This window comes from Acanthochromis polyacanthus, chromosome 10 (assembly GCF_021347895.1).
Source record: "Acanthochromis polyacanthus isolate Apoly-LR-REF ecotype Palm Island chromosome 10, KAUST_Apoly_ChrSc, whole genome shotgun sequence".
NCBI lineage: Eukaryota > Metazoa > Chordata > Actinopteri > Pomacentridae > Acanthochromis > Acanthochromis polyacanthus.
In genome coordinates, this window is record NC_067122.1 from 13,091,377 (window position 1) to 13,119,211 (window position 27,835).

The 27,835-nt window shown below is 39.3% G+C and overlaps 5 protein-coding genes across 6 annotated transcripts; 2 read left to right on the top strand and 3 right to left on the bottom strand.

The window, feature by feature from the left end:
* The first annotated feature begins 1,247 nt into the window (after positions 1-1,247).
* zgc:101583 (uncharacterized protein LOC494104 homolog) lies at positions 1,248-5,458 on the top strand. The gene is made up of 6 exons (XM_022214055.2): positions 1,248-1,368; positions 1,636-1,768; positions 3,155-3,211; positions 3,548-3,638; positions 3,916-4,076; positions 4,199-5,458. The coding sequence occupies exons 2-6, from the start codon at positions 1,636-1,638 to the stop codon at positions 4,831-4,833; spliced, it is 1,077 nt and encodes a 358-aa protein (XP_022069747.1). The 5' UTR covers positions 1,248-1,368; the 3' UTR covers positions 4,834-5,458.
* Positions 5,459-5,490: 32 nt separating this feature from the next.
* timm8a (translocase of inner mitochondrial membrane 8 homolog A (yeast)) lies at positions 5,491-8,126 on the bottom strand. Its single transcript, XM_022214085.2, has 2 exons — positions 7,899-8,126; positions 5,491-6,199 (listed from the first exon to the last, which is right to left on the bottom strand). The coding sequence occupies exons 1-2, from the start codon at positions 8,007-8,009 to the stop codon at positions 6,038-6,040; spliced, it is 273 nt and encodes a 90-aa protein (XP_022069777.1). The 5' UTR covers positions 8,010-8,126; the 3' UTR covers positions 5,491-6,037.
* Positions 8,127-9,166: 1,040 nt separating this feature from the next.
* btk (Bruton agammaglobulinemia tyrosine kinase) lies at positions 9,167-19,542 on the bottom strand. Of its 2 annotated transcripts, none has more exons than XM_022214027.2 (19): positions 19,081-19,542; positions 16,172-16,223; positions 15,798-15,956; positions 15,560-15,664; positions 14,906-14,987; positions 14,610-14,735; positions 14,476-14,540; positions 14,201-14,388; positions 13,622-13,684; positions 13,438-13,492; positions 13,253-13,332; positions 12,802-12,929; positions 11,690-11,761; positions 11,355-11,526; positions 10,938-11,157; positions 10,717-10,781; positions 10,518-10,636; positions 9,840-9,997; positions 9,167-9,728 (listed from the first exon to the last, which is right to left on the bottom strand). In XM_022214027.2, exons 3-19 carry the CDS (start codon positions 15,936-15,938, stop codon positions 9,657-9,659), a joined length of 1,911 nt encoding a protein of 636 aa, XP_022069719.1. In that variant the 5' UTR covers positions 15,939-15,956; positions 16,172-16,223; positions 19,081-19,542; the 3' UTR covers positions 9,167-9,656. The 2 variants fall into 2 exon arrangements, with proteins under 2 accessions (XP_022069719.1, XP_022069726.1); XM_022214034.2 differs by lacking the exon at positions 19,081-19,542 and adding an exon at positions 17,327-17,807.
* Positions 19,543-19,553: 11 nt separating this feature from the next.
* rpl36a (ribosomal protein L36A) lies at positions 19,554-21,916 on the top strand. Its single transcript, XM_022214076.2, is given in 6 exon segments — positions 19,554-19,677; positions 20,333-20,438; positions 20,523-20,590; positions 21,311-21,375; positions 21,377-21,431; positions 21,840-21,916. Coding segments are annotated over 6 exon segments (318 nt in total). The 5' UTR covers positions 19,554-19,674; the 3' UTR covers positions 21,861-21,916.
* On the bottom strand, positions 21,754-27,813 carry gla (galactosidase, alpha). Its single transcript, XM_022214046.2, is given in 11 exon segments — positions 21,754-22,549; positions 22,690-22,887; positions 23,619-23,780; positions 23,924-24,015; positions 24,477-24,543; positions 24,545-24,652; positions 25,469-25,570; positions 25,572-25,628; positions 25,630-25,645; positions 27,550-27,682; positions 27,685-27,813. Coding segments are annotated over 11 exon segments (1,383 nt in total). The 5' UTR covers positions 27,710-27,813; the 3' UTR covers positions 21,754-22,126.
* Between the last annotated feature and the right edge of the window lie 22 nt (positions 27,814-27,835).

Consider the following 27,835-nt stretch of genomic DNA (forward strand, 5'->3'; position numbering starts at 1 on the left):
CTCACGCCAAACTCCAAATATCACACGGGCAAAAAAAAAAAAAAAAAAAAAAAAGTTTCACTTTGCTGTTATGGGAATATGCAACCTTTGAGGAAATCCACTTCGCCTTTTTACTCCAGAGAACGCCAGGTTTGTGAAAATCCGGTCCGTCTTTCCGTCCTGCACCCTCCCCAGTCATTGCGCATGTTGTCAGGCTAATTAGGCGCCGCAGCGGCTCTCATCCACCCCTCACTGACAGGTACCTGACGATGACAGTAAAGATCTATTCTGGTGATGAGCGATTCTTTATATAATAATCATGTTTGTTTTGCTGTACCAGTGAACCCATGATTAATCTTTTTTGCATAAATTTGATCTGGCTTCCCCACGTTTGGGCTGGATTGTATATATTTATATACAATCCAGGCCAAACGTGGCCTTAATATTTTTAATTTTTTTTATATAATTATAGCTCTCATGTAGAAGACCAACTTATTTTAGATCCTTGTGGAGAGTTTAGTCTTAGAGTTTGTAAAGCTGTTGAGTTTTTAGAGTCACATGGATTGTTTTGACATTAAATAGAGAGTTCAGCATCTGATTGTAATTCTTTTCGGTGAATGGATAATTTAAGTTATTAAGATATGTTTTGTTTTTGCTTAAGCACTTTTTATTGTGTAGTTGGCTGATGTGGTCAACTTGAAGCTGTTGAGTGTGCGCATTAAAATCCTCCAAGACAAATGTTACAAAGTGGTTGCTGGAGTTATTTCAATTATGCATATATTTATGGAAAATACTGAAATGTGTTGTGCACATCCAGCCACAGAACTTTCATCCATATTTTACATGAAGAACCATTTTCAACACTGCTTGCCCTTGCTCTGTTTTTATTTTCTGCTCAGTGTTTTTTAATTAAGCCCTAATGTTATCTCTATAATAAGATTTTAACAGGCAAAAATGCTTGTAGATTATACCAGAATGCAGGAAATAGGATCAATAATGTAAAAAAAATTCTGGGAGAGGGCCCCCAGACCCCCTGTCAGCATCCCGCACAAACCAAGTCTCACTCTAAGGTCTGGTCACAAGTTGGCAGCCCTGTATATCTATGTGCCATCAGGACAGATAAGGGCTGTATAATAAGCACCTTGTACTTCTGATACACTCACAACAAATTCACGCTAAATATAATCTATGACTGAATACCGTGCCCGTAAATGAGCAGGACAACAGAAAGCGGTAGCTTGACTGGAACAAACAAAAAAGCCCGCCCCCACCCCCACCCCGGTTTCCAGGACAACCACCAGGAAGTAGCGCGGTGACAGCTAGCCAATCAGCTGCTCCGTTTCCTGTGGTGCGTCAACGGCGACGGATGGACCTGACGTGACAACCGAGGTACGACACTTTACTAACAATAGCGTTAAGAAGGCAGCTAAATAGTGTTTTAAGCTTAACTAAAACAAAACCAAGTTAAAACGGTTCGTATTTTACCTTTTCTCGGCGTCTCTCGTCGTCTGTAAAGCTAGTTTAAAGTCGTCGCAGAACAGACTCACCCTATCATGTGATGTTCAACACGGGGCGCTTGTTGCATGACTCGCTTAATAGTTCACGATAGAAGTTCACACGTTTTATGATTTCATACGCCATTTTGTGCTGTTTCAGATGGAAGTGAACCGTTTGGACTTCTACATTGGTCTGTCTCTGGCTGTGAGCTCCAGTGTGTTTATCGGCTCAAGTTTCATCCTGAAGAAGAAAGGCCTGCTGCGATTGGCCAGCAAGGGTTCAATGCGAGCAGGTGAAGGGAGTTTTTATTAATAACTAAACTGCAGCTAACTGAAAATGTTAGTGGTGGAAGAAATAATCAAAATCTTTCGTTTTTGTGTAATTAGATAGCAAGAAACTTTTACAAATCATGCTGAAAAATTCGTGCACACGGTATGAAAGTGTCAAGTCAAAGTAGCCTATTAAATATAGAAGCAGCAGATCGTTGTTGTTAGCATACAGTTCTCGCTGCAAACGACTTTTTTTTCCATTAGTAATAAATATGCTGTTGAATGCCATAATTTCTGACTTGTAAAATAATTCCAATAATATATGACTTAGACAACTTAATTAAGAGCCTTAAAAATGCTGAAGTATCCAATACCTCACTATTTAAAATGCCAAGAAAAAAAAGTCAATTTTGTGTACTAAAAATACCCTTTCCTTGTGATTTTTGAGGGTATTAACATGTATGTTTGGAACCACTGCACTTGAGTACCAAATCTGCAATGTAGAATATCAACAAAAATGCTAAATTTTCTCCAGTGTGACAACAAGCACCCAGTTGTTTCAGTAAAAGAAAAGAAAGTAAAAGTATGTGTGCTAAATGATGCATTTCTTCTCAAACAACACATGGACTTAGAGCTCCAACCATGGGGAAGAAAGGAACGCACTATTAGTTTTTTTAAGGGGATTTGAGGATGAAAAAGCAAAAGTAAATTATGTTTTAGATATAGAATAGAAACACTAATGCTAATGCTCTGTACTTGCATTATTTGTTTTGTCCAGCCAAGCATCTAAAACCTAGATATTAACGATCACAAAAACCCTTCTCAACTACATTTTAGCGTCTCAACTACATTTTAAAGACAAGCATGAAGTCTTTGAGTAGCACCAATTAATTTTCTATAAAAAATGATTCACAGATCACATGGATCTTAGTTTTCTGTCCATGAACTAATTGATTAACTATTAGTTGCAGCTCTATCATAATCCATTATATTTTTGATATGTTACTGATGAACTGAAGTGTAAGCCACAGTTTGCTGCTTGAGTAGGTTTATGTGGCACTAATTTCAAATAATTTTTGTATTTTTTTGCTGTGTAATCCATAGCAACGTTTTATATTTAATATATTTTTTATGTATAATATTAATCCAAACAGAAACTAATAACTGTAGCTTCATTCCTGCAAAGGAAAGCATATATCACAATACTAAAAGTATATTTCAAGGAGGTGTAGGGGTCAGAAGACCTATGCAGTCTTAATATTTTATATTTAATACCTGATTACAGCATGTAAATTAAGATTAATAAAGCTCTTCTAAAGGATCATATGCTGGTGAAAGATAATGATGCTTAAACTTAAAGTCAGACTATTATTGTTGTCTAATTTATGTTTCCTTTCTTTATCTCCTAGGTCAAGGGGGGTATGCTTACCTGAAAGAATGGCTATGGTGGGCAGGACTAATCTCAAGTAAGTGAATGATTTACGGAATTAATTCTGCCATTAAAATGGGAGATGTGGTCAGCTGTTACTTGGTTGCCCAGCTGGCCAGCCATGCCCACAAACACTGTGGTCTTTGTTTGCGTTTTTTTTTAAAGCAGAAATGAGCTTCTTGTGGGTTTGGTATTTTGCTGATGACGTCGCAGTAAATGCAGCACCCACACCATATTGTTGAAATACACATTCCTCTAAAGAGCACATTTGCACATGTGGGTTGGAAGAAAAATATTTTTTTCACCGTTTAACCTAGGCAGATGCCACAGCTATTAATATGTGCATACTGATTGTGATTTTGATATGTTGTAGTGGGAGCTGGAGAAGCTGCTAACTTTGCTGCATATGCATTTGCACCAGCTACACTGGTGACTCCTCTTGGAGCACTGAGTGTACTCATCAGGTAATTGTCCTCAAGTTTATTGTTCTGCCACTGGATGATTGTGGCATGCTGGTAGTGTGATGCAGTAATGTAATATAAACTGCAATAGAGTGTCAATATTTGTGAAAATACTATTTACTTTTGTTTGAGCAGTATGTATGGGTAAACTATATACACAAGTGCCCTTTCACTGAGGATGAATCAACCAGAGTGACGAAAACCTCCTTTCTATGGTTTTCATAAAAAGAAAAATATATCATCCTTTTAAATATGTATGTGTTGTGTGCTTCTTTCCCAGTGCTGTGCTCTCCTCTTACTTTCTGAATGAGAGGCTGAATGTGCATGGGAAGACTGGTTGTTTGCTGTGCATCCTGGGCTCCACAGTCATGGTGATCCATGCACCGCAGGAAGAAGAGGTTGCCTCCCTCAGTGCAATGGCTGAGAAGCTTAAGGACCCAGGTAGGGCCCACACCTTCATTGATGTGATGTGATTAACCACGCTTTAGAAACTGAATCCCAGATAAGGGTTTGCTGTTTGTTTTTTTTCAGGGTACTAACTCCTTCTTGAATGCTCCCACTAGGTTTCATTGTGTTTGCTGTGTGCGTTGTGGGAAGCAGCCTGGTTCTTATCTTTGCTGTGGCTCCGCGGTTCGGACAGAAGAATGTGCTGGTCTACATCCTGATCTGCTCTGTGATTGGCTCCCTCTCTGTGTCTTGTGTCAAGGGCCTGGGCATTGGCATTAAGGAGCTGTTTGCTGGGACAGCAGTGCTGAAGGAGCCGCTGTTCTGGTGCTTAGTCGTCTGCCTGGTAATCTGTGTCAGCGTTCAAATCAACTACCTGAACAAAGCCCTTGACATATTTAACACCTCTATAGTTACTCCTATTTACTATGTATTCTTCACCACATCAGTCATGGCCTGCTCAGCTATCCTCTTCAAGGAATGGTTGCGTATGACCACTGACGGAGTTGTTGGAACGATTAGTGGGTTCCTCACCATCATTTTGGGAATTTTCCTCCTCCATGCCTTCAAGGATATTACATTTACCTGGGATTCCCTGCCACTCTATCTGAGGAAGGGTCCTCAGGGCTTTCCATGGGGCCACCAGCCCTATGTGGCTCTTCCCAACCACGACTCCCAAACAGAGGGTGAGATGAAGCTGCCCAGAGAAGGAGGCTCGAAAGGGGGGTGGGGTATACACCAGAGAGCTCCTTAACGAGGACCAAAGTCTGTGACCACTTAGAAAAATTGCTTTTTGCAATTCTGAAGCCTTAATGCACATCACAGCTTTACAATGTGACAAGTTTACTAAATCTGAACTCAATCTGTCTTAAACAATGCAGAATGCACTGGATGAACAAAGGTGCCGTAAACATACCATCAGTACTCTGGATTTTACTTACAGTGTACGTTCTTAGTTTCTTCAGTTTTAAAAAAAAATGTATGTAGTATAATTTATATCAATGTGAATGTCTGTTACGCTGTATTGAGTTTTACAAAAAAAATTTGTTATATTAGCCTACATAAACCAGATTGTGCCTTCTGTTACAGAAAACTATTACATCCTCATAGCACTTTTAACTTTGATTGTACATACAGGTGAATGAAATGATTTGCAACCAGTGTTAAGGCAAAAACTTAAATTGCCCTGAATTCAAGTTTGAATAATTTCTTTGATGGTACTATATTACCTCAATATTATACACAAACTGCACCAAAGAATGTTCTTTCAATGTATAAATTAATTCCCAACATTTGCCGAGCTGTAACATATTCCTGATATAACTGTACTTTTTTTGTGTGTTTGATAATACTGATTAAAACATAACTATGCAACAATATTTGACAAGGCTTTTCCAAATGACAGGCACAATTATTTGGCATTTTGTTTATTGCATATGTACAGTCCAGAACCTTTAGCTGTTGATTATGCTGATTCAGTCAAGACATCATTAGTTGTTTTATATTATACCAGTGGGTAGTGAAGTCCTTGTGGCTGGTAGCAGAATGCCCCAGATGTGACAGTCCTTCTGCAATCTCCTGCACTTAACCCACGAGTTACAGCAGTGAATGCTAATGCATTCAATATCAGTTTTACAGTTTAAGTGTTAAGTTATTTGAATTCAACGACCTGACAAAACCAACATAAGGTAACTGCTAGCAACAGATCACAGTGGAAGCAATTTGCAACACTCACATTCCAGCAGACCACAAACAAAACCCTAGACTTGTACACCAGTTCGTACATGGTGTTAATTTCAGGCACTTGTATCAAAAGTAACACTGGATGTTGTTCCTTTTCCCGGTTGATTGGACAGCTCTTCGCCATACTGTACAGACAGCTGTGTCAGGACCAAACGGCCTTCTCTCTGAGCAGTGGTCCTGTATGTGTGCCTCGTCAGTCCTTTCAGTGTCAGTTTCTAGTCTAACATGGTCTCAGAGAATGACCCCCTGGTCTTCTGAGTCTGTTCCAGTCTGTTTAGGATGAACTGGCTGGTGTCAATAAATCGCTCCACACAGTTAACGAAGCAGATTTCTGTCCTCGAGTCCAGCTTTGGACCAGGTTTATCCATACATTTCTCCTGAAGACAAAGACACCAATTTAGAAGAGATGCAATAGAACATATAACGTCTTATAAGCAGATCATCACATAAAGTGCATTCATGTGATGTTAAATTCAATTATATATAACTAAAAAAAAATGTGTTCCTTAACAGAAAAATCTGGGTCGACACCCCCTAAGTCGGAGGAGCATTTAAGTCCACCTTATTTCTGTATATACGTCACCAGCTCATCAAATCATGTACAAGAATGTATGGTGACTTACTCGGTAGCAACATGATAGACCAGAGTAAATGTAAATTTTTGTTTCAAATTAGTGTTGAACCATTTGTGAAAAATACAGAACAATTTAAAGTCAATCTTCAGTTCAATATCCACATTACCACATGAACTACCACCAAACAAATGATTCTTACACATGCATGAATTTGTAAAATAACAGTTTAAACACAGGGTCAGACACACCATGTGGCATATATGTTCAATTACAGTCTCAAATTTGTGAATTGCATTCTTTGAAACCACAATTCTCATTTAAAATCAAATAACTGTTCAAATCATTTGTAATGCGGAATTAGGTTGCAAAATTTGAGGTTCATGCAAAGGGATGATGACTTCACCACAACAGGTACTGCTAATATTGTGAGAGACATTACAAGGAAAGCAACTTAAAGAATCTGGAATAGAAATCTAAAGAAGAACTCTGTATGACATGTCCCGCCCTTCCCCCCAAAAGTCAATCAATTGCTTTGTAACAGCCAAATCAGGAAATATTCAGCCAACTGTGTTGCTGCACTGACTCAAGTGAGTATCTTGAAAGTCTAAGTGTGAAAAGAGGGAGCCTAACTTATGGACAAAGTACACTTTTTAAAACTTTTTAGGGGCAAAGTCAACAAATTATTTACACAGGTTTTCATATTTGAGAGGTGTTTATACACATGCATTTATTGTGTCCAAATGACCATTTACATTGCAGCTACGGCGCTCTCCACATCCATGCTCTCCAAAATAACTGCCATTTACCAAGATGGCCGCCATGTGATAAAACTTGCCTATAATGACTTTAATGTAGTAGCGCGTGCCGTTGCCCCAGCAGCTGTGACATCAGCACGTCGTACGTGATTCAGTAACGTAACGTCCGAAATGCAAACATTTAAAGAAATTGTACTTTAACCTGATATTGAGCACCAGCTCGCATCTTTAGATGTATTTTTGGGATCTGAGAAATTGCTACTTTCACTCTGGTATGACATTATTGTTTTTATACGCTGTAATTAATGTCTAAATCCAACTTTTCCCCAAATTGTCGTTTCACTCCACTCTTCTTCGGGGAGCGCTAGCTAGGTCAGGACTGTGATGGTAGCCATAACAATTATTGAAAATAGATTCAATAGTTTGTTTCGCAAACATTTTACAGTACAGACAGACAGCCATCAGGTTGTAGTTCTGCGATGATAAAACGCAGGGCTGAATAACATGTAAAACTAGCGTTTGATTATTTGCATAAGGTTTCGGTAGGGACCATTATGTCTGAGGTCTTAGCAAAAACTACGTTCAGAGCCGTGTTTACACTTAGATATAACTATGTACGGTTACAGCAAAGACAACACGCATCTGTAACGTTTTGTCTATACAACATAGCGATCAATTACACGCTACTGACACACACGTTGAAAGCAAAGTACATAGTTGTGCTGCTAGCTTGAAGCTGATCTTACCCAGCAAACCTCAGTCATTTGATGCACCAGCTGCTGAAATCTTTGCTTTTGAGACTCAATTTCGATGAAGTGTTGAAGCTGAGGGTCAGCTGTCGCTCCCTGGCCGTCCATATTTGCTAAAAATTATGTCGTAAGAGCAATATTTTACTGTTTATCAAAGCCTTACGGGTTTATTGCTGACCTTCACGTGTATGTATATGAACGACGGGAAACGGGAAGTAGATCAGCCAATCAGAGGGCACGTTTGTGAGACAACTGTCGTCATCATGCGCACGTAACCTTTTACAACAGCCATAGCCACTTGATATGATTTATTTTTTAAAAATCACTATGGCTTGTTAAGATAATACCAACTTAAACAGAAGTATAACTGCAACCACAAAACGGCGCTGAAAGGAAAAGTTAAGAAAAACTTAAGCCACATCTGTAGAATCTCATTTTTCCCACATTTTAATGATAAATGTTGGACATTTAGATAAATGCCTATTTCTGCCTAAATCCATTTTAAAAAGTGTATACGCTTTGCTCTGTGAAATGGCAAAAAATAAGAGGTTTCACTGTTTTTTTTCTTGTAGACCACATGCGACCATATCGATTTCATAAACCATTAACTATATCACACTATTTTGCATTTTCACAAATAGTCGTTTGTTTCACAAACCAGAAATTGTGATATAAATATATAATCTAGTCCAGATTTGATCAAGCTTTACAAAGTGTTTTTTTATTTCTGGACCTTATAAAATAAATAAATGAAATAAAGAATTTATCTCATTTTCAGTAAATGTATCACAAAAATTGTGTTTAAAATTGTCTTTAGCCTCTGTTTTTTTTCTCACAAAATTACTAGAGGTATCACAGATCATTAATTATATTTTAAACAATATTTAGCTTCTGTGAGACAATGTATTTAACCTCTTGTCTGGCTTAATTTGCTCTACATAAAAAAGCTGCAAAATCTCCCTTTTTTATTGTGACATATTGAATAAAGGTTTCACAGAGTCTATATTTAGTTCTTTTAGAACTGGACCTTATTGAATGTTGTTTACAGTAAAGAAGGCAGCAATAGCTCTGTTTTTGGCATTTTTACCAATAGAATAAATGTTTCACAAATTTGAAAGTGTGTTTCAGACATCATTGGGGTTTATCCTGAAATGTCTAACGTGGTTTTACATCAGTAAAATGTGGAGGGGAAAAATGGAGAGAATTGGTCGCTCAGAGCTGTAAGTTAGGCTTCCCTCAACTTTTCTGTCAAAGTGAAAACTAGCTTCTACATTGCAGACAAGAAGCAGCTTTTATTTGTTTACAACTGAAGAATAACAGGTCTCTCAGATGTTTCGACTGCCATTTCTTTTCACATGATGCTTCAGTCATTTCAAAGCCTGGTATACTTGGCTTTTATTTGTGCAATACATACATCTTACAAAGCTTGTTTTCACATGCAAAAGTGTCTACATTCCACAATGATTCCACAAAATAAAATACACACAATACAGTAAAAACACACATTTTTAATCCAGTAACCTTCAATAAAATATACACCTATTAAATGCTAGTCTATTTGGCTGTACTTCTATAAATGCGATGGCTGTAATTAATGAGTAACTGTGACATTTACTTTACACATATTAACATTAAAGAGCACCTTGGAATGACTGTGTAGCTCCTCATGCAGACTGTTAACTGTTTTATGGGTTTTATCACCTTTCCATGGACATTATGAGGAGATGGTGCGTTGTTTTTGTTTTATTTAGAGATCTATTGGAGCTCATAAAGCAAATCCTGTACAGTCAGCGCCAGTTCCTGAAACGTGGGTCTCTCATCCGCTTTCTGAAAACAAAACAAAGAGAAACCTTGAGACTGGTTTCAGAAAATATTTTCACGTACTATTATCAGTCTATAGATGAGTGAGTCTTACAACGCAGGAAAAAATTCACTTACATCCTGCCAGCAGCTTGACATAATGCTGTAGACCTTTTCATTGGCCAGCTGGGGGCGGTAGAGGCGCAGGCCCCGGGACACCTGATCCACGATTTCCGTATTGTTGAGACGCTCATATGGCAGCCGTCCCAAAGTGTACACTTCCCACATTAAAACCCCTGATAAAGTATATAAACAGTTAATATGTAAAGGCATGATGCTTAATACGCATATAAGGTGGCATTTTGTAAAATCTTAAGTATTAATTGCTCTTATAACTGACCAGAAATGCATAAATGAATTGACAATTGATCCAAAATAAAAAGTATGTATTACAGTGTATTCTAAACTCTACAGATTATTCTGTTTATGTACTTAGCATGTTCATACTGTTCATTCTGTTAATACTACATACACTGGTACTGCATGTACAGTTTACTAGTGTATATTACTTAAACATCTTAGATATTCATATATTTTGCATACATTTATACTTGTAGTGTTACTCATACTGTGTCTATGTCAGCACATCTGTACTTCAACCACACTTTTTTTTTTTCATCGCACTGCACTTTTACAGCTTCTTTTGCACTTCTGTTTCTTTTGCACTTTGTTTGCTAAACTGCATTTTGTTTTCTGGGTACTTGCACACTGTGCAATGACAAAGTTGAATCTAATTTAATGTAACGTATTACTCACCATATGCCCAGATGTCTGACTTGCTACTGAATTTGCAGTAGAGAAGGACTTCAGGAGGTGACCAGCGAACAGGAAACTTTGAACCAGCTGAGCTTGTATACTCATCATCTAAAACATACCTGACAATGGAGGAAGAAGATTAAAATATCCTCTGTGAGCCACCAATGTGCTTTCTATATATTGTAGCTTAAAATTTTACCTTGACAGGCCAAAGTCAGTCACTTTGACGGTGCCATTTCCATCTACTAAGCAGTTCCGGGCAGCCTTAAGATAAAACAAACAACACCTTCGATTTGAGCATAATCATTAAACTACTAGTGTTATCTTTGAATACCAAACCACAGTGTATCTTGCTAGAGTGATGTAGGGCTGTGTTAACATTTGTTTTGCACTGACACACAGCAGATCTTTGTCTCTCACCAGGTCTCTGTGGATGTACTGCTTTGACTCAAGATAGGTCATGCCCTCAGAGACGTCTTTGCACATCTCTAGGAGCTGGACGGCTGTTGGGTGCTGCTTCAGGCCCTCCCTCAGGTATGTCAGCAGGCAGCCATTGGAAAGGAACTCAGTCACTATATAAATGGGCCTCTGTTTGGTGCAGACACCGTACAGCTGGACCAGATTCTCATGGCGAAGCTTCCTGGTTTGAGCAATAAGAGAAGGAAGTTTAGTATTATGGTTTTCTGTCAAAGAAGTTGCCGGTGCTACCCTTCCCAGTGTGACACGTCAGTTTTATGAGTCTCGGGCACAAAGTCAACACAGTTTAGATATTCAACTGGGGTCACTGAGTTGACTAATGATCAATCCAGAGATTCAGCCTCATTTATTTGCACTTACATCATGATTTTGGCTTCTTCTATGAAGTCGTCTTCAGACATGGAGCCCTCTTTAATCATCTTAATGGCCACGTCATGCTTGCCCTGCCACTTTCCGTATTTCACCACTCCAAACTGACCTGTGCCCAACTCCTTGATGAAGGTGAGGTAGCGGGGGTCGATCTCCCACACGCCTGAGTCGACAAAAGAACACGGAGGGGCACTTTAAACACTTGCAGAAACCACAATGAAAAATAAGTTTGACATTTTGGGACATGTCTTTATAGCCCTTTGCTGAGAGTTAGATGTGAAGACTGATGCCATGCTCATATTTATAGAAAGCAGTCATGCTCTCACCATAGCCGAGCCCCGGTGTTGATGGAGGCCGTGCCCGGTTCGATACAATGTGTTTCAGCCTGCAAACCATACCTGGTAATAAAAGAAAACAAAAACACATTACCAAGTATGAGCAGCTTTTTTATGAGTAGGATGGTGTATACGTACAGTTTGCCACTTTTACTGTAAAACTTAACTATTTATTTGAACTTTAAAATAGGAGTGAACTGGCTGCCTCAAAATTTTAGGTTTAGTCAAAAAATATACTTTGCATGTCTTACCAGTAACAAACATCCTCTGTTGTGTAAACCCATTGTCTACTGAATCGCATAGGTAGTTGTTTTCATGTGCAAAATTATTTCAACCTAATTAAAAAAGTCTGTTTTGAAAACCTTTGACCCTTTAAAGCGTTTTTTTCCCCCTTCTAACATGCTGAATCTATTGGAGTCCAGAATAAGTACAAAGACAACAAGGACGCCAAACTGGAGACAGAATTATGATCTGATGGTGTTAATTTAGTGAAATTCTGCATACATTTGACTCATGATTTGAAATCAGAAAACCTTAAGAAGAACAAGCCATGTTGCGAAGTTCTGAAAATAAAAACTACAAATCTTAACTTTGGATTAATTAAACTGACATATTTACACCAAGTTAAGGAAGAAGAAGTGTTGGACAACATTTGTTGATTCTACTAAATTTCTGTGTAAAGCTTTACAGTATTTCCCCCCTGCTGAGTCATTTCCCTTTCCGTGGTATCATGACTAGATTTTCGTTGTATATTTTTCTGTAACAAATACCAGAGAATTAAAACCTGCAATATGCTTTATTACGTATCTATATATTCAGGGCTCTTGCATTAATCTGCTGGATTGTCCTGATGATAACTTAGGAGTTTTGGTTTTGAGCTGGTGTGCAATTAAAGACTAGAAATTTCAAGTTGAAAAAAATCAAACACATCAAACTGAGGAGGAAACTTCAACTGATTTCACTAGATTTTTCTGTAAAGTTTTACAGTGTCCCCCCCTTTTCTCATTTCCCTTTTCCCGTTACCATGACTACATTATATTTTATCCCATAACACGTATGAGAGAATTGAAACTTGAATAATTCTTTATTAAATATCTATTAACCTGCTGAATTGTGCTGGTGATAGTTGATGAGCTCCGCTATGGTGTTGAAATTATGCTTCTCTGCCAGGTAAAACTGGCCCTGCGGGGTGGTGCAGATGTTATAATGTCTGCAGCTTCCAGTAGTTTCCCTGTGGGGAGAATAACAAGAGTAACTTTTGGTAGATTTAGTCAACAGTTTTTCATTGAGACAGGATCCTGTCTTTTATCATGAATGCATGGGAGAAATATCTCCTCTGTGTTATTCACAATTCAGTTCAGTCTGAGATTAACAGGTTCAGTAGGCAGATTAGTCCAGGTTTTGCATGGATAATTTACATCTCTGTCCCTCTGTGGCCCACTGTTTCCGCTTTCATTACAAACAGTTCTTCTTTTCATACGTTCACACATGACTGGAGCCAGTGGCTACATTATATAAATGGTATCAGTGTTTAACACCACTGAGCTTACTCACCCGCCGCCCTTAGTGAGCAAAGACACAGTGTATTTCCCGGCCTTGCTTGAGTCCCGTACCAGGAAGCCTCCATCTTTGTTCTGAGGGAACAATGTACAGCTTATCTTTCAGAAGTTTCACTAACTTGTAGATGCTCAAACATGCAAAACACGTTTTCCTATAACATTGTGTATGCCAGAGTTTACCTCAGATTTTAACAGCTGTTCTGCTTGACTTCGGTTCATATTCTTGCAGTACCAGCTGTGAAAATAAACGTAATCATCTTGTATTTTTTTATATTATTTTGTCAGCATTTATCAATTCCACAATTAAAAATAAACTCACATACAGACAGCAACATCTTAGTGCAACAATAGTGCTCATACTCACTCAAACTTTTCTAGCCCATTTTCTGCTTCCACAACATAATTACTTGGTATGTAACCCTCTTTTCTGTAAAACAAAGCACAACATTGTACATTAAAAATAACATCTCATAAATACACTACTGTGGGCATCTTGGCTGGACTGTGAAGTGCTCACCAACACTGGAACAATTTCATCAACAATTTCTCGCTCTTAGAAAACTATATGCAGTTTTCTGTCTTTCAGATTAATTAAACATATTCTGAGTATCAAAATGATTTTGTACAAATCCTGCTATGAAATATTCTCAGTGTCCAATTTAAATGGCACAACAGATGAAGTCCCACTGAAACTTCATTTTGTCAGATATAGTAAAAAAAAAACCCACAGATGTTCATATCTGCAAGGATATGATATGATACATGCAAAGATAAAGAAACCTTGAACCTTGAAGGTTCTCCTGCTCTTTATTCACTTATTCAAGTTTATTTCACCACTGCTTGCAGAATGAATGCAGGATCGTAAACATCCCATATACATTTGAGTGCTCTTGCTTTGTTTTGGGTCCTAGATCTCCTCATTTTTGCATCCAGGTCAGCTCACCCATATTTATCTCGGGCTCTCCACCAATTGGTGTCAGACATCTCCAGGATGGTGTACTCCTCATCCTTCCTCAGCTCCAGATCTTGGGGTGTCATGGGTGTGTAATCATACTCAGCTATGACCGTCATGCCTACAGAGGGGCCGAGTGGCTCAGCAGGCTGTGGAGGTAAAGGACGACCAGGCTTTTCCTGATACAATAGAAAATAAGTGGATTTAACATAGCACAGAATTGTCTGTAACTGGGGAATATTAATCTAAAAGGACTGAGTGCATACCTCTGTAGGAGTTGGAGGAAGAGGTTTCCTGGATCCCCTTCGCCGTGATTCTTTAGATGTAAAACCTAAATTGATTCATTTAAAAGTTTAGCAGTTGATTTTTGCAGATTTCAAACTGAAGAGAGCCTCCTTACCGTTTTTACTATCCAGCACTTTGCAACCCATAGCTTGTTTAACTTCCTGCTGGCAGCATAGCCACATCCCATCGACCCAGAAACAAGGATGGTACTTCTGCATCAGATCTTTGTTGAAGCGCACCACTATAGGCGCACACACACACACACACACACACACACACACACACACACACACACACACACACACACACACACAACATTTGCATAGACAGGCATTGGACAAAGTTAAGATATGCTCAAATATTGCAAAGTCAGTATGGAATACTGATGGAAATCTGAATGCAAATACTTACATTCTTTCAGCTTCTTTATCCACTGAGCCCGAACATCTTCAGTCTTTGCAAAGATATACAGCGGCCCTTCATCGTAAATGACCTGTGGCAAAATCCATATTCCATCAACACATTGAGTAAATTTTACTCTTAAGCTGTTAAAAGTTTGTAACTGCATGTGACACTCCTATGCGCAGTATTGCTGGATATATTGTTTCAAATGTCGTCACTAAAGTTAAAACCATAAATCCACAGACACATTTTTACCTTGCTACCCTAAATTATGGCAATGACAACACCTGCACTGTCACCGAAAGTCCCAAGTTCATCTGAGTGTGAGAGATGGTTTCACTTCTTAACAATGGACTTTCACAATATCAACTACGGGTAGATTGGAAAGTTTCTGTCTGCCAAGGAAAAACACTGTTACAAGCCTCCCTCATGTTACATCTTCAAGCTTGTGCATGATTTTTAAATAAACTTACAGTAATGTTGGGGAAACTATTGAACCCACCATTATCATTCTACCACACTGCTAGATTAACATTGATACAGGTCAATCTTTCTGTTAACCAATCTGAGCTAAGATGTCTCTCCATCACAGAGAATTGACTCTCTGGACATTTTCAGATGTTCTTCTCTGTCTGAAAAGTAAATTGAAAAAAATATGTGTACCTGGAATGCATACATGCGCTCCTGTGGGGTGTTGCTCTCCGGCTGGACCGTTTCTACACACTTGATCTTCTCAATGTCAACTGACCCTCTGAGACTTTTTCGCTTCTGCTTAGCAGATGAGGAAACAGTCAGGTAACTCAGGAATGAACAGAAAAATGTTTGTGTAACGGTGCCAGTAAGCATTAATCTGAGACAAATGCTGCTTCAATAAAGGCTCGCCGCAGGGCCACATACGTACCCGCTTGTCAGGATCGAAATCGTAATAGGCTATTTTTTCCTGGGTGAGAATGAACCATCTCTCCTTGTAGTTCAGAGGGGAGGTCTTTTTCTTCTGCTGAGATCGCTTAATGAAGATTTCTTCCAGTATGTTTTCGGACATGATTCAGTCAGGATTAATCTAAACGAGAACAAGTAATCAACGAATAGCTTTCTAAAGCATGGTAGCATCTTAACACCCAGCTTCTTTTTGGCAGAACAACACTAAACACTTTCACATCATAACTGAGGGCTGTGACTTGTTCGGCCCTAGGTTTTATTGCACTCTACACTGAATTATTCAGTGTTTTCATGTCTTCTAAAAACTGTTTTAGCAGAATTGAAGTGAATACCTACCCACTGTTCATAGAGTCAGAGCAAAGCCACTGTAACAGATGAGAGGGCAGATCTGGAAAAAGATGAACAGAGATGCAGTGTGAGCACATATCGGTGTGTGATTAGCTGTAGTTTGCATAAGCCCTGCTTTTCATGCCAGCAACATTCCCTGTTTCCAACATTTCCCCTTGTGGTACAGCGTTTTCCCCAACTATTATTAATATCCTGCTTATCATCCTGGTAACCTAAATGTACAGCTTGCCTTTGTACAGTTAAGGTGAAAGGTGTCCATCAAATCCTAAAATGTATTCTTTGTCAGATTATGTAATAGGAGGAGATTATTTGATATTTAATAATAAAACAGACGCACACTGTTCCTTTTATGACCTTGGTTTTGAATGCTTTTTCAGCATTTGGTTATGAATACAGTAAACTGAAGTTTATGTAACACATTATAATGTTGATTCTTCTGTATTCGGTGTTTACAGACATGACATCTAAATGAAATTTGTTTATTGGCAGTCATATCTTATACTATACCAGTCTCACTGTCACACGCCTGCTGTTCACTCACACATATTTACATTTCACCTACATTATAAGATAAGTAGGCAAATGAAAAAGGCTGTCGTTTTAGTTTGAAGCAGTAGAAACTGTAATTTTTTCAGCACCTCCTAACCACAAGCGCTAAAATAAAACTCACACCTCCAACACAAGACAATCCAATAATAATGTGACAGCTAGATGAGAGTGAAGTGAGTCAAAGAAACACTAATGGCTGTTAATGGACGGCAGTAATGGAACATCTCAAACATGAATATGTTGATATTTTTGGAAAACAAAGATAGCGATAAGAAACATAATTCACTTTCCTTCATTATTTCCTGACAGTACAGAAAGAAAAACACAGCTACTGTCTGAAAAATAGCTGAAAGGCATTCATTTTTAATGATTGAATATCAATAGTTCCACCAGCATGTAGATATAGAGGCTCCTGTGAAACAGCAAGTAAAGCTGCAGCTGTTGCACAACTAGAAGTCAAATCACATGAAACGATCATGTTTAGCAAAAACCACTGTTTACGGATGTATTCTCATCAAGAAAAACCACCAAAGGCAGAAAGTCACAGCATCACGGTGTCCAGTAAAATATGGACTATCAAATTCTCAAACTCACCCTGGTCACACAGCTGAATGCTCACTGTCTGTTAGTCTCTGTCAAATGTGTTTGCACTTCAGCTCATCCTATTTTCAGCCTGTGAGCACTTCCTTCTATCATCTCAACTGTAACACTACCAGAAGCTTCTGTCATTCGCAGCTCACCAAACCTGTGACATTTCTTCACACTACACTGACAATACCTGCTAGTTTTGTTTGTGCCGTCACAAACAGGCAGCGGTGTTCCCTATTCTGCGAAACATTGTTTACTCATTCCTCATTTGTCACCACCTCTGTTCTCTCACATCACTAACTTCAGTGAAGGTCAACAAACTGATAATGGATGAAACGCTGACGTACAATACCATCCAGTGTCTTTGCCCCGGATTATTGGAGTCTCTCAACCGAAGCTGTGCGGTTATAATTCAATGTAACATGGCCACCAAAAGAAGATTTTTTTTTGTCTTTTCTGAAGGGAGTTGACTCATGGTGGCTGACACAGACAAACTCATAGGGAAGTTGCATCAGTGTTGCACTGCAATATGAAGGGAGAAGAAACCCAGTACCCTATAGCACTTCTACCTGACACTATCTCTTTATCAACTGTGGTTATCTATCATTTGCATATTTAAAATGTATGATACATGTCAGTAAGCCTCTACATGCCACCTCACCACTGACAACGATACAATATATTCACTGTTTCACTTTGTAAGAAGAAGTATTTTCTCACTTTCTCATGCTGAAGTTGCCAGGTGCTTGTGCAGTGAAATTCTATATACCATTTCTTCAGTTCGCTGTCTAAATGTTTAAATGTATGAAAAGTGCCAAAAAAAAGTAACAGAAACATTCAGAAACAGCACAGAGCATTCCAGATGTAGTTGTTTCAGTCTCATAGAACCATCTAACTTCTACAGAATATATATTTGTACATATTTAAGCCCATGTGTGACTGCTGTGTGTGTCTGTAAGAGTGAGCAGCAAATAATCTATATATTCTATGTACATATGCGCTGTGGTAGCTACGTGTCAAAGCAATGTGTGTGAAAGGCTTGCACAGAAATAATTGTAAATACTGATAAATTTATGTTGTGACATTGCATGCATTTATTCTTTTAACTGCATAGCCTTCACTGTTTAGGACACAGCAAACAGAAACCATATCACCAAAGACATGGCTCAATGGGAACCTATCAAGATGCTCTCTTTCCTGGCGTTTCCTGACAGATAAGCAGTTTGTGCAACAAAATGTGTGAGTGTGTAAAAGAAACAATGAAAAAAAGACAGTCAAGTTATAAGAGCTATTCTAATCGCAACAAATACTCTTCCACAAGTTAAGTTACCAAATAAATTCTGAAGGTTTATGCATGACGCTGGTCGTGCATGAATATGAGTAGGTAACCTCATGAGACTACTATCTGCTTATCAAGTCACCATATATCTAACCACTGCAAAAATGTAGTTCCATGAAAAAAATGCAAGAAATTCTCAGTACCTCCAAGTACAGCAGAAACACAGTTGTGCATCACTGTCAAAATCTGATCAAACATTGTTGGCTATTAGCTGATACAGTCACTAAAAGTAGTTTTCTTATGCAAACCAAATGTATGTGGGTTTCAGCTGAGCCCTTGCACATGATACTTACTTCTACTTCTGTCCATAATCTTCAAAAATGCCCTCACAGACTACTTCTGTCATTTCTACTTCTGTAAACAAATGACTAAAAATACTCGTTGACCGTACAGCCTACATTCAGAGAGTGTTGTCACTTACCCGGACAGCCAGAAAAAGACCAGCATCGGACAGACAGATGCTGAGGCTTGAAGCTTGGGCATGAACCTTTGCCTCAGTAACTCGCTTTCCATAAAATGTGTCTATAGTCTGTGATGCAAGAAGCTTAAACACACCCACAGAGAGGAATCGACTCTGCTTACTTCCCCTTTTTCTTCCTGCTCATTTTCATATCAGCTCCCTGGACAGTTTTGCTGATAGGTGGAAGTGGGCTTAAACATTAAACCATTTTGGTACTGGCACGTAGGTGTGCTGTGAAGCTTAATTTTAGGGGGTTTCTTCTTATTTTGGGCCACCATAATTGAATTTGCAGGGGGAAGAGACACGCAGACTTCACCCTCTAACTTCTGCACATACTAAAAGTCTGCTCATTGTGTTTTACAAAGCCTAGATTCAAAACTCTGCACTTTCTAACTGTATTTTCTTTAAAGATGATCTCCCTGGTGTGTGTTTAGTGTTTGTCCTCCTGCCGTGTCCCGCCACTAGGGGGCAGACTGGTCGCTCACTGCTCAGTTCCATTTAAAGAACTGCTTCCGGCCTCAGCCTTCCTCTTTTCCTCTGCATCGGGTCGCAGCCATGGTATGAAATGATTACACGAATACACTTTGAAAAATCTAACTCAATCTTGCCGACTAAAACACAATTTCTATATCTGCTTAGCTCAGATATGTAGATAATATTCGGATAGACGCGCCGATGGCAGTATTAGCCGTCGTATGTACGTTTAACGCTGTTAGATTAGCATTAAGGGATGGCTGCTACCTTACTGGAGAAATGCCGCTGTACGTGGTGCTGCCACTCCAACCGGCCTTTCTCCTAAGAAAATTTTAAGTAAAATCTCTGGGGTGAAAACTCATTTCAAGTAGTGTTTTACTGTTTTACCTAATTCCAGCGTTGCATGTTTACACTCTTATTATCGTTAAATAGACGCGATGCTAACACGTTAGCTTGCTAGCAGACCGGGATTCTGAAAGTTAGCATGATAAGCACAAGCTTTCTCTTCTGTAATGTCAAGTTTAATCATATGTTAACGTGACTTGTGTGACTTTTGTGTTTTTACTGGTTGCCCGCTGTAGTTAAATTATCCGGTTAGGCTTTGGTTATCAGCACCAGTTGGGCCTGTTCACAATGACGGTGTTTCCTCGTCACTTCAATTATGGCAGGGACTTTGTACTTAAATATTCCACATTTGTTTATGAATGTATTCTCAAAGGTTTCTATCTTTGTTGTGCAGGTGAACGTCCCGAAGACCCGCAGGACCTACTGCAAGAAGTGCAAGAAGCACCAGCCCCACAAAGTTACCCAGTACAAGAAGGGAAAGGACTCCCTCTATGCACAGGGTAAATATGTCGACCTTCTGCTCATACGTAAAATCCATATGTGTGAATGCAATGAGCTGTAGCTAAACTGTAAATGTTCTGCAGGTAAGAGGAGATACACCAGGAAGCAGTCAGGGTATGGTGGTCAAACAAAGCCCATCTTCCACAAAAAGGTAACCCCAGCTTTTCAGTGTGTGATCTGTTTGGCTGCACAGTATTGAGAAAGCTTGGTGATTTGTGTGATGTGTAGAAACAACGAATTCTAACCAGATTACATTCTTGAAGAATTGGGGTGATTTTGTAGGGGGATATGCATCAGTAAAGAGCCTTTCTGATATAATTTAGCACGAGCAGAAACATCTAAGACAGTTTTTGGCATTGGATGGCATTCAGATCTTGTTTTGCATTCATCATACAGAGCTTTTTGGTGCTGATTAAAATGATGAAAAAAATCGATTGTTTTGCCTTGAGCTGACAATGCAACATGGGTTTTTTGGCAACATCATCCTTTCTGTGGCTCAAATGTTTCAATCAAACTGATGTTGCAACTCTTTGGCAACCAGATCTTTTTCTGTATATCTCTTTTCCTAGTTCATTTTGCTGTGAAGACTGAATGCTGCAAACTATCTGTTTAATACAGTAAAAGAATAAAATGGAGCATCCAAGAAACTTTAAATCAGAGTAAGTGTCATTCTGACACTTTTAGATTAACCATTAATCAAAAAAAACATGAGTTTTCTTTCTCTGTTAAGCAGTGAAAGAAGTTGGAGCCTAACGTCTTAGACTAGTGACTACTGCTCATGTGCACATTGCAGTGTTGATGCTTGTGATCACATGTTGTGCAGCTCTAGGAGCAATCTGCGAGAAGACTCACTGATTCGTTGTCGTTTCAGGCCAAGACTACAAAGAAAATTGTGTTGAGGCTTGAGTGTTTGGAGGCCAACTGCAGATCAAGAGAATGCTGGCCATCAGAGATGCAAACACTTCGAGTTGGGTGGTGACAAGAAGAGAAAGGTAGGAATCACTTGCGTCATGTGTAATTTGTAAGGTCTCCATGTGCATTCTCCTTGTGTATTTTAATGGGTGCCATTCAGAGTCCCTCTTAAATCTGTAGGTCAACATTGGAGCTTGCCTCAAACATCCTAAATATTTGACTTTTCAAATTGTTCCACATGTGGATGCATCTGTGCTCATTTGTACTTGGTCTATTTTGTAGGGAAAAAGTTTTTTCTTGCATCAGAAAATGGTCAATTTAGCTGCATTTGTGCTTGAGTAGAGTGAAGGCAAAAAATATGAAGATAATCTGCAAACTATTTAATTCATGATAATGCAGAAGTCATTCATAATCATAATTTAATAAATTTCCAGCAGTATTTAAAGTGAACTGTGTATCATTGACACATTTTCTTTGTTGTCTTACAGGGCCAGGTCATCCAGTTCTAAGCTGTGGTCCAGACTTCCTGAGCTGTCATTATTTTCAATAAATGTCTCAGAACATATTCTGGAGTTAAGTCCTTTCTTTTAACCTTTTTCATTATTCTTGTTAGAGGTGGGAAATTCAGCCCTCATCTCTTATGTTAATTTAACCTTTAAACAGCCTCGTCGAGACAGTCACAATTACTCTCCAGTGATTTTACTCAACATGTTAAAAAGTAGCAGATGTACTGTCCACAGCACAGCATCGATTCAAGCAAACCCAAGACTATAAATCACACTCCCTTTTTGAATTTACAATTATATGAAGGCAAAACTAATTTAAAAAATAAAGGATTAACATCTGTCCCATTTGAATCAAACAAAGGCATAGCCAACAGACTATAAAATGTTTTGGGCATGTTCTCCCAGTGCAGCCTGTGAATCCCCGTAAAGTCACCGGTGATAGGAGTGACAGTCAGCAGAGCGGTGCCTGAAGGGTTGACAGGTATCACCACTCTGCTTTGTTGAGTCTGAACACCCATCTCCTTGTACTGAGGCAGGATCTGCGTCACGTTACATTTGGGGTCACAGATCTTCCAGCCAGGAACGGCTCTGATGACAAACCCTCGAGGACCACCGATCTCCTGCATGTTCAGCAAAGCGACAGCCAGACGGTTCTCTGACAGGGGCCTCTCCCACACTTCAAAACTGTCCACCTGTGGAACAAGTTGCACTTTAGCAATAACTTAAATTGTCACTTTCACTTGCAAAGCATTTAGCATTTCTAAACAGACACCGTAAACACGGACAGCTGCCCCTACAGCAGGAGATCTTGCTCTAGAGTTGCCTCACCCACCTTGGCACTGCAGTATCCCTGCTTGCCCAATGGGTCCTGGTTGATGTCTATGATGCGTCTGTTCTGCAGCAGCTCTTTGGAGCGAGGACAAATGTTCCTTAGATCATTAGACATGAGCAGAGGCGCTGCCATGATGGCCCATAATGCCATCTGAGACTCCTGCTGGTCGTGACTCAGGCCAAAGTTCCCAATTACGAGCTGGAGAAACGAACCAATGTCATAAATATGTAAATTCAGAAAGCAACTCAGGATTATTGACAGTCGGCTGTGTGCAGCAACAATCCACTGTTAAGAAATGTTATTTTAAAACAAAATTTGTTTAAACCCTTTTATGGGAATAATTAAACCTATTATAACTTTTGGTTGCAAAACTCAAACACCAACTACTCCGATGAATGGATTGACATTTTGGGAAATACCGGTAGGCATATTAATATTAGATGAGAAAATGGATCCTAATGATGTTTGTGTGGTTTGGAAGGAAGGGGGAAAAGTTGGTCTTATTGTATCTCCTTTGTTAAATTTGCACAAAGAATTAAGTGTAAATACGATACATTGTGGTCTTGGCAAAGTTTTGAGGCTTTGGCAGGTGGATTTTTCTTGCTACCAGGCTGTTTCCTCCTGTTCTCCAATTTTTGTTTTGTGCCAAGTCAGCCAGCTGGCTGTAGTTCCATATTTAGTGTACAGATATGTGTGTGGTATAAATCTTCTCATATCATCTGAGTAAAAAAGTGCATTTTTTTCCAAAATATCAAGCTATTTCTTTGTGCGCAAGTAGACATCAAGTTCAGATTCAGAAACAAATCGTTGCCTTTAAAATAGCAATCGGCCAGTGATTTCAAACAGCTTGGTGCTGGAAAGCCTCTGGTTCTATGCTTAGTCTGAGGTCAAAGAGAGCAGCCTGTAAGAGCTGGAAAAGAGCAGAATACCATATCGGGGTCATTCCAGCCTCCAGGTCCAGCCGAGGGCACGATGATGTCCTGATGAGAAGCAGTCCATTCCAAGATGGATTTGACAGAGCTCCACGAGTCGTACACGTCATGGAAGTTGCGCCAGTGGTTACACGTCTCACGAATGGCTGTGTAGTTAGGCTGGAGGCACAGAGATGCTCTTTTTATGTTGCACAATACATGATGTATGGTCATGCAGTTAATGAACAGCAAGGATTCTTTATTTTTGCAATATCTTGCAGAGATTGATTGTTTAATAAAAATAATAAGATGTTCTTTCTCACCTTCGTGAAATGCCACTCATACAGCGGCCACTCACAGGAATACAGGATGCTTCTTCCAGTTTTGTTCAGTGCTTGTGACATGTTTATGTAGCCTTAACCAGAACAAATAAGTTGTTAACTCTTAGATCACCATGTCTAATGAGACTAATATGGTTCAGGAGAGAAGAAGCAGAAAATGGTCCCACAACATTGATATTATGTAACTTTAAAAAGCTGTCCCATCCATCCAGGGTTGCATTTTAAATGAGATATGATTCTCCAATTAACCTACCTAGTTAAATAAAAGTTAAAATAATAAACAAATCCATTATCTATACACCGCTTAACCCTCGCATGGCACATGGAGAACATGCAAATTCCACACAGAGAAGATCCCAGGCAGGGACTTGAACCGGGGATCTAACCTCAAAAAGATTTGATTTACAACACCTCTGTGGGCCTTATTATGTGAGATGAACTAGCGGTAATAAGGAATAACATCTACAGCTTATGTGGGGATAGGCATCGGCACTGCAATGTTTGATTTGTTTTCCATTCTGAATTAAAAGCTCACCTTCTCCCAGCAAAGTCCAATCCATAAAGCAGCCGTCAAATTTGAGCAGATCCACGCCCCAGTCAGCCAAAAGTCTGAGCGTCTGTCTCATAGTAACCCAGACTGCCAGGTATCCAGACACATGTACTCTTCCCCACATCTGCGTAGAATGCCCATTTCAGACCCTTAGAGTGGACCTAAAGGCAGAAAATACTCTTAAAATGCATTCATTTGGGTTGAATGAGCGAGTGAGTATTTGTACAGTAGATGGCGATATTGCACAGCTGAAAACTAGATGTTTCTGGTACAGGACACAGTGGGCCTAAATATACCCCTTTCCTGGTGAACATCACTTTTTTAGCTGTCTGTGCTGCTCCTGTATGTGAAGCCTGGTTTAGGAATCAACCTGTCATGATGGCTTCCAGCTCCTCTCCACTGTCAAGCAAAAGAGGCAGCACACTCCTACCTGAGACAACAGAATATGTATTCCCCTCGACTGCAGGTGCTGCATTTCCACTCGTAGGAAATCTGAGTCCTGGGTTCCACATCTGGTCCTTTCCCCTTCATTATGTAAATAATTGCAGGCGGTTTGGATGGATGTATAATGAATACGTAATCTGACTGTGTAATCACTTTTACTCCTCGATTTTTTTTAACTAGAGCTTCAGTGAAACTTTTTAAAATTTGCAAACTTTAGACATGACGCATGAAGGAATTTATAACACTGCATCCTGTAGAATCACATCAGTATTTAATATGTGTTCAGTATGAACATCAGGTTATTGTTATATAAACTGTGTAATTCGATTCCCTAATGCAGCTCAAAGACCTGGAATATATAAAAATCAGTGCCATATCATATCACACCCTCCTCAAGCAAACTGAATTAAAAAATTTCTCACTTCCTTAAAGTCTTCTGAACTTCTTCCTCTTTGATGTCCATGGAGGAATTATGGCATTGATACAATATTCACATTCAGAGTTTTCATTCCTCTTTTATACCTACTACTCACATAGTCGGCCAGTTTCTTGATGCCGCTGGGGAATCTTTTGGGGTCTGCCTGCAGGCGGCCCTGGGCATCGCGGCTGTGGGAGGGCCAGCAGTCATCGATGCAGAACATACTCGTAACCGGCCTTTTTCCAGCCCTCCTTCACCATCACATCTGCCATCTGGCACGTACAGACGCTCACTGCCAGGGCAACAGGAGGAGACAGGCGGGGCTGATAGTATCAGTTAGATGGCCAGTGTTCAAATGTCATGTGCAATGCAATATGGCACACACAACTATATACATGTTAAGGGAATTACTACAACAGGGAACGCCAGGTTTGCTGCTGCTCACTGCTGAGTTACACAAACAACGATGATGCATCCAACAGACTGACATTTGGTGCTCTGTTGGGGAGAAAAAAAATCTGCTGTGCACAGGGAGGTGTCCAAATTAATCAGAAAATCCAATTTTTGCAGATAGCATTTGCATTTACCAAATAAAAGGCAAAGGAAAAAAACTGATAGGCTAATGTGCAATTATGGACTTAACATTTTGTGATTATGAGAGAAATCTGAACTAAAGTGTAAACTTCTAGTAGATTACTGCCAGAAAAATTCTGATCGTTTTCATTTTTTAAAGTTCCCCATCCAATGAAATTTAGATACTTTATCTGTCAACATGTACGCATGGTGTTTTTATTCAGAGTTCTGGGGTTTCATCAATCCTCTGAACTGGATTCTGGTAAGAGCAAACTATGGCTCAATTTCTTCCAATTTTACAGCTTGCCATTATGTAGCACTGAGTAGTTGTACAGCGTTTGAGCCACTTGAGTTATAGGTGAGCTGGTGTGGCTCGAGCTACAGGCATGTAGCGGAGGGTGGATGGAGAAGTGGTAGGGATTTCATACATCTGCACATTTAGAAGCTACAGTGTAGCAAATATACAAGCCAGTCAAGACAGAAGAGGATATTTTAACAGAAAAAGTACGTAACTAATTCACAGAGATGAGTTTTAGGGGTCAAATCAATAATCAGAGATCAATTTTAAACAAAAATGTCAAACATCTGTTGGTTATATTTCACTTTCCTTGGCCTACACCATAGCAAAATGGCTGCTAGTTGAAAAGAAAAAGTAAAACACCTTGTTTTTTAATGCTTCCCCAGTACAAATCATGAACTGATTAAGGGAGAAAGCTGTAGTATGTCTGACAATAAAAGCAGTTGTTTGTATCTGGTGTCTGGTGAATTTTGTGTTTTCCTTTACATAAATAAAACATTCCTTTGCCATAAATTGATAGCAGAAATAGCACACATTAAAGTGGAAAGGTTCACCAGAATGCATAAAATTATATTTTGATGATCATTTCTTGGTAGAGGACATGAAGTGTTCAAACGAAATTACATGCATGGTTGTAGCTCTATGTAATTTGGTCTGTTTATCAGTGTTAATCTCGGTTTTAATTTTTTCCACCAGCCCAGTCCACTCTTGTAAATGACCCTATTTCCTGTTTATGCTGCCGGAATCAAACAAGAAATGGCTTTGTGTTGTGTGTTTGTGAAGTCCTTTGTAAATTTAATCTTTGTGGCATGACTTGGTGACACCAATATGTCAGACATCAGTGTCTCATCGCGCCTGAATCTGGAGAATAAATATAAGCAAATTAAATCAGCTGTCAGCAACTGTTTTGTTTCTGATCTCAGTCTTATTACAGTTTCTCTTAATGAGTTCTGTGTTCTTAAATAAAGATCGCTCAATTTCAAGACAGGTTTAAGATACAGTTCGTGATTGTTATTATATTTACCAAGCATTTTCTTCTTTGTCTTTAATTTGCCAATATATTTGGCTAATTATAGTGTATGATTAAAAAAAAACTATATACAGTGGGGGTTTCTGGTGATTATTTCACAGGAAAATTAAACTTTTAAGTTTGATTATGTGTGTATGTATGTATTTCTATAGGAGTACTGAGGTGGTGTGGGTCTTTTAAGCAGCATCAGTAGGATTGTTTTCAGTGGTTTTGTTGTTGTTGTTGTTGTTGTTATTTTTTAGCTCTCACACACGTCAGATGCGTTGGATCACCGCAGGCTGACAGATTTTCTTACCTGATGCAGTTCTCCGGGTCTCTCTGACAGTCGATGTTACACATGAACCTCTCCCAGTGCAGCCAGCCCATAGTGGGTTTCAGCGCCAGACCATTGTCCAGAGCTTCAGCAGCAGGACTCAGCACACTGACGAGGCGAGGAGACACACGACTCTAAACATTTTCACCCTGTTCGTGCAGACAATCACAACAAGCCACCGTCTTTTCTTGCGCTTCTTTTTCCTCTTTCCAACCGCTGTCGGGCCCGCCTCCCTCGGATGATTGACGCGGGTCTGGACCAATAGAAT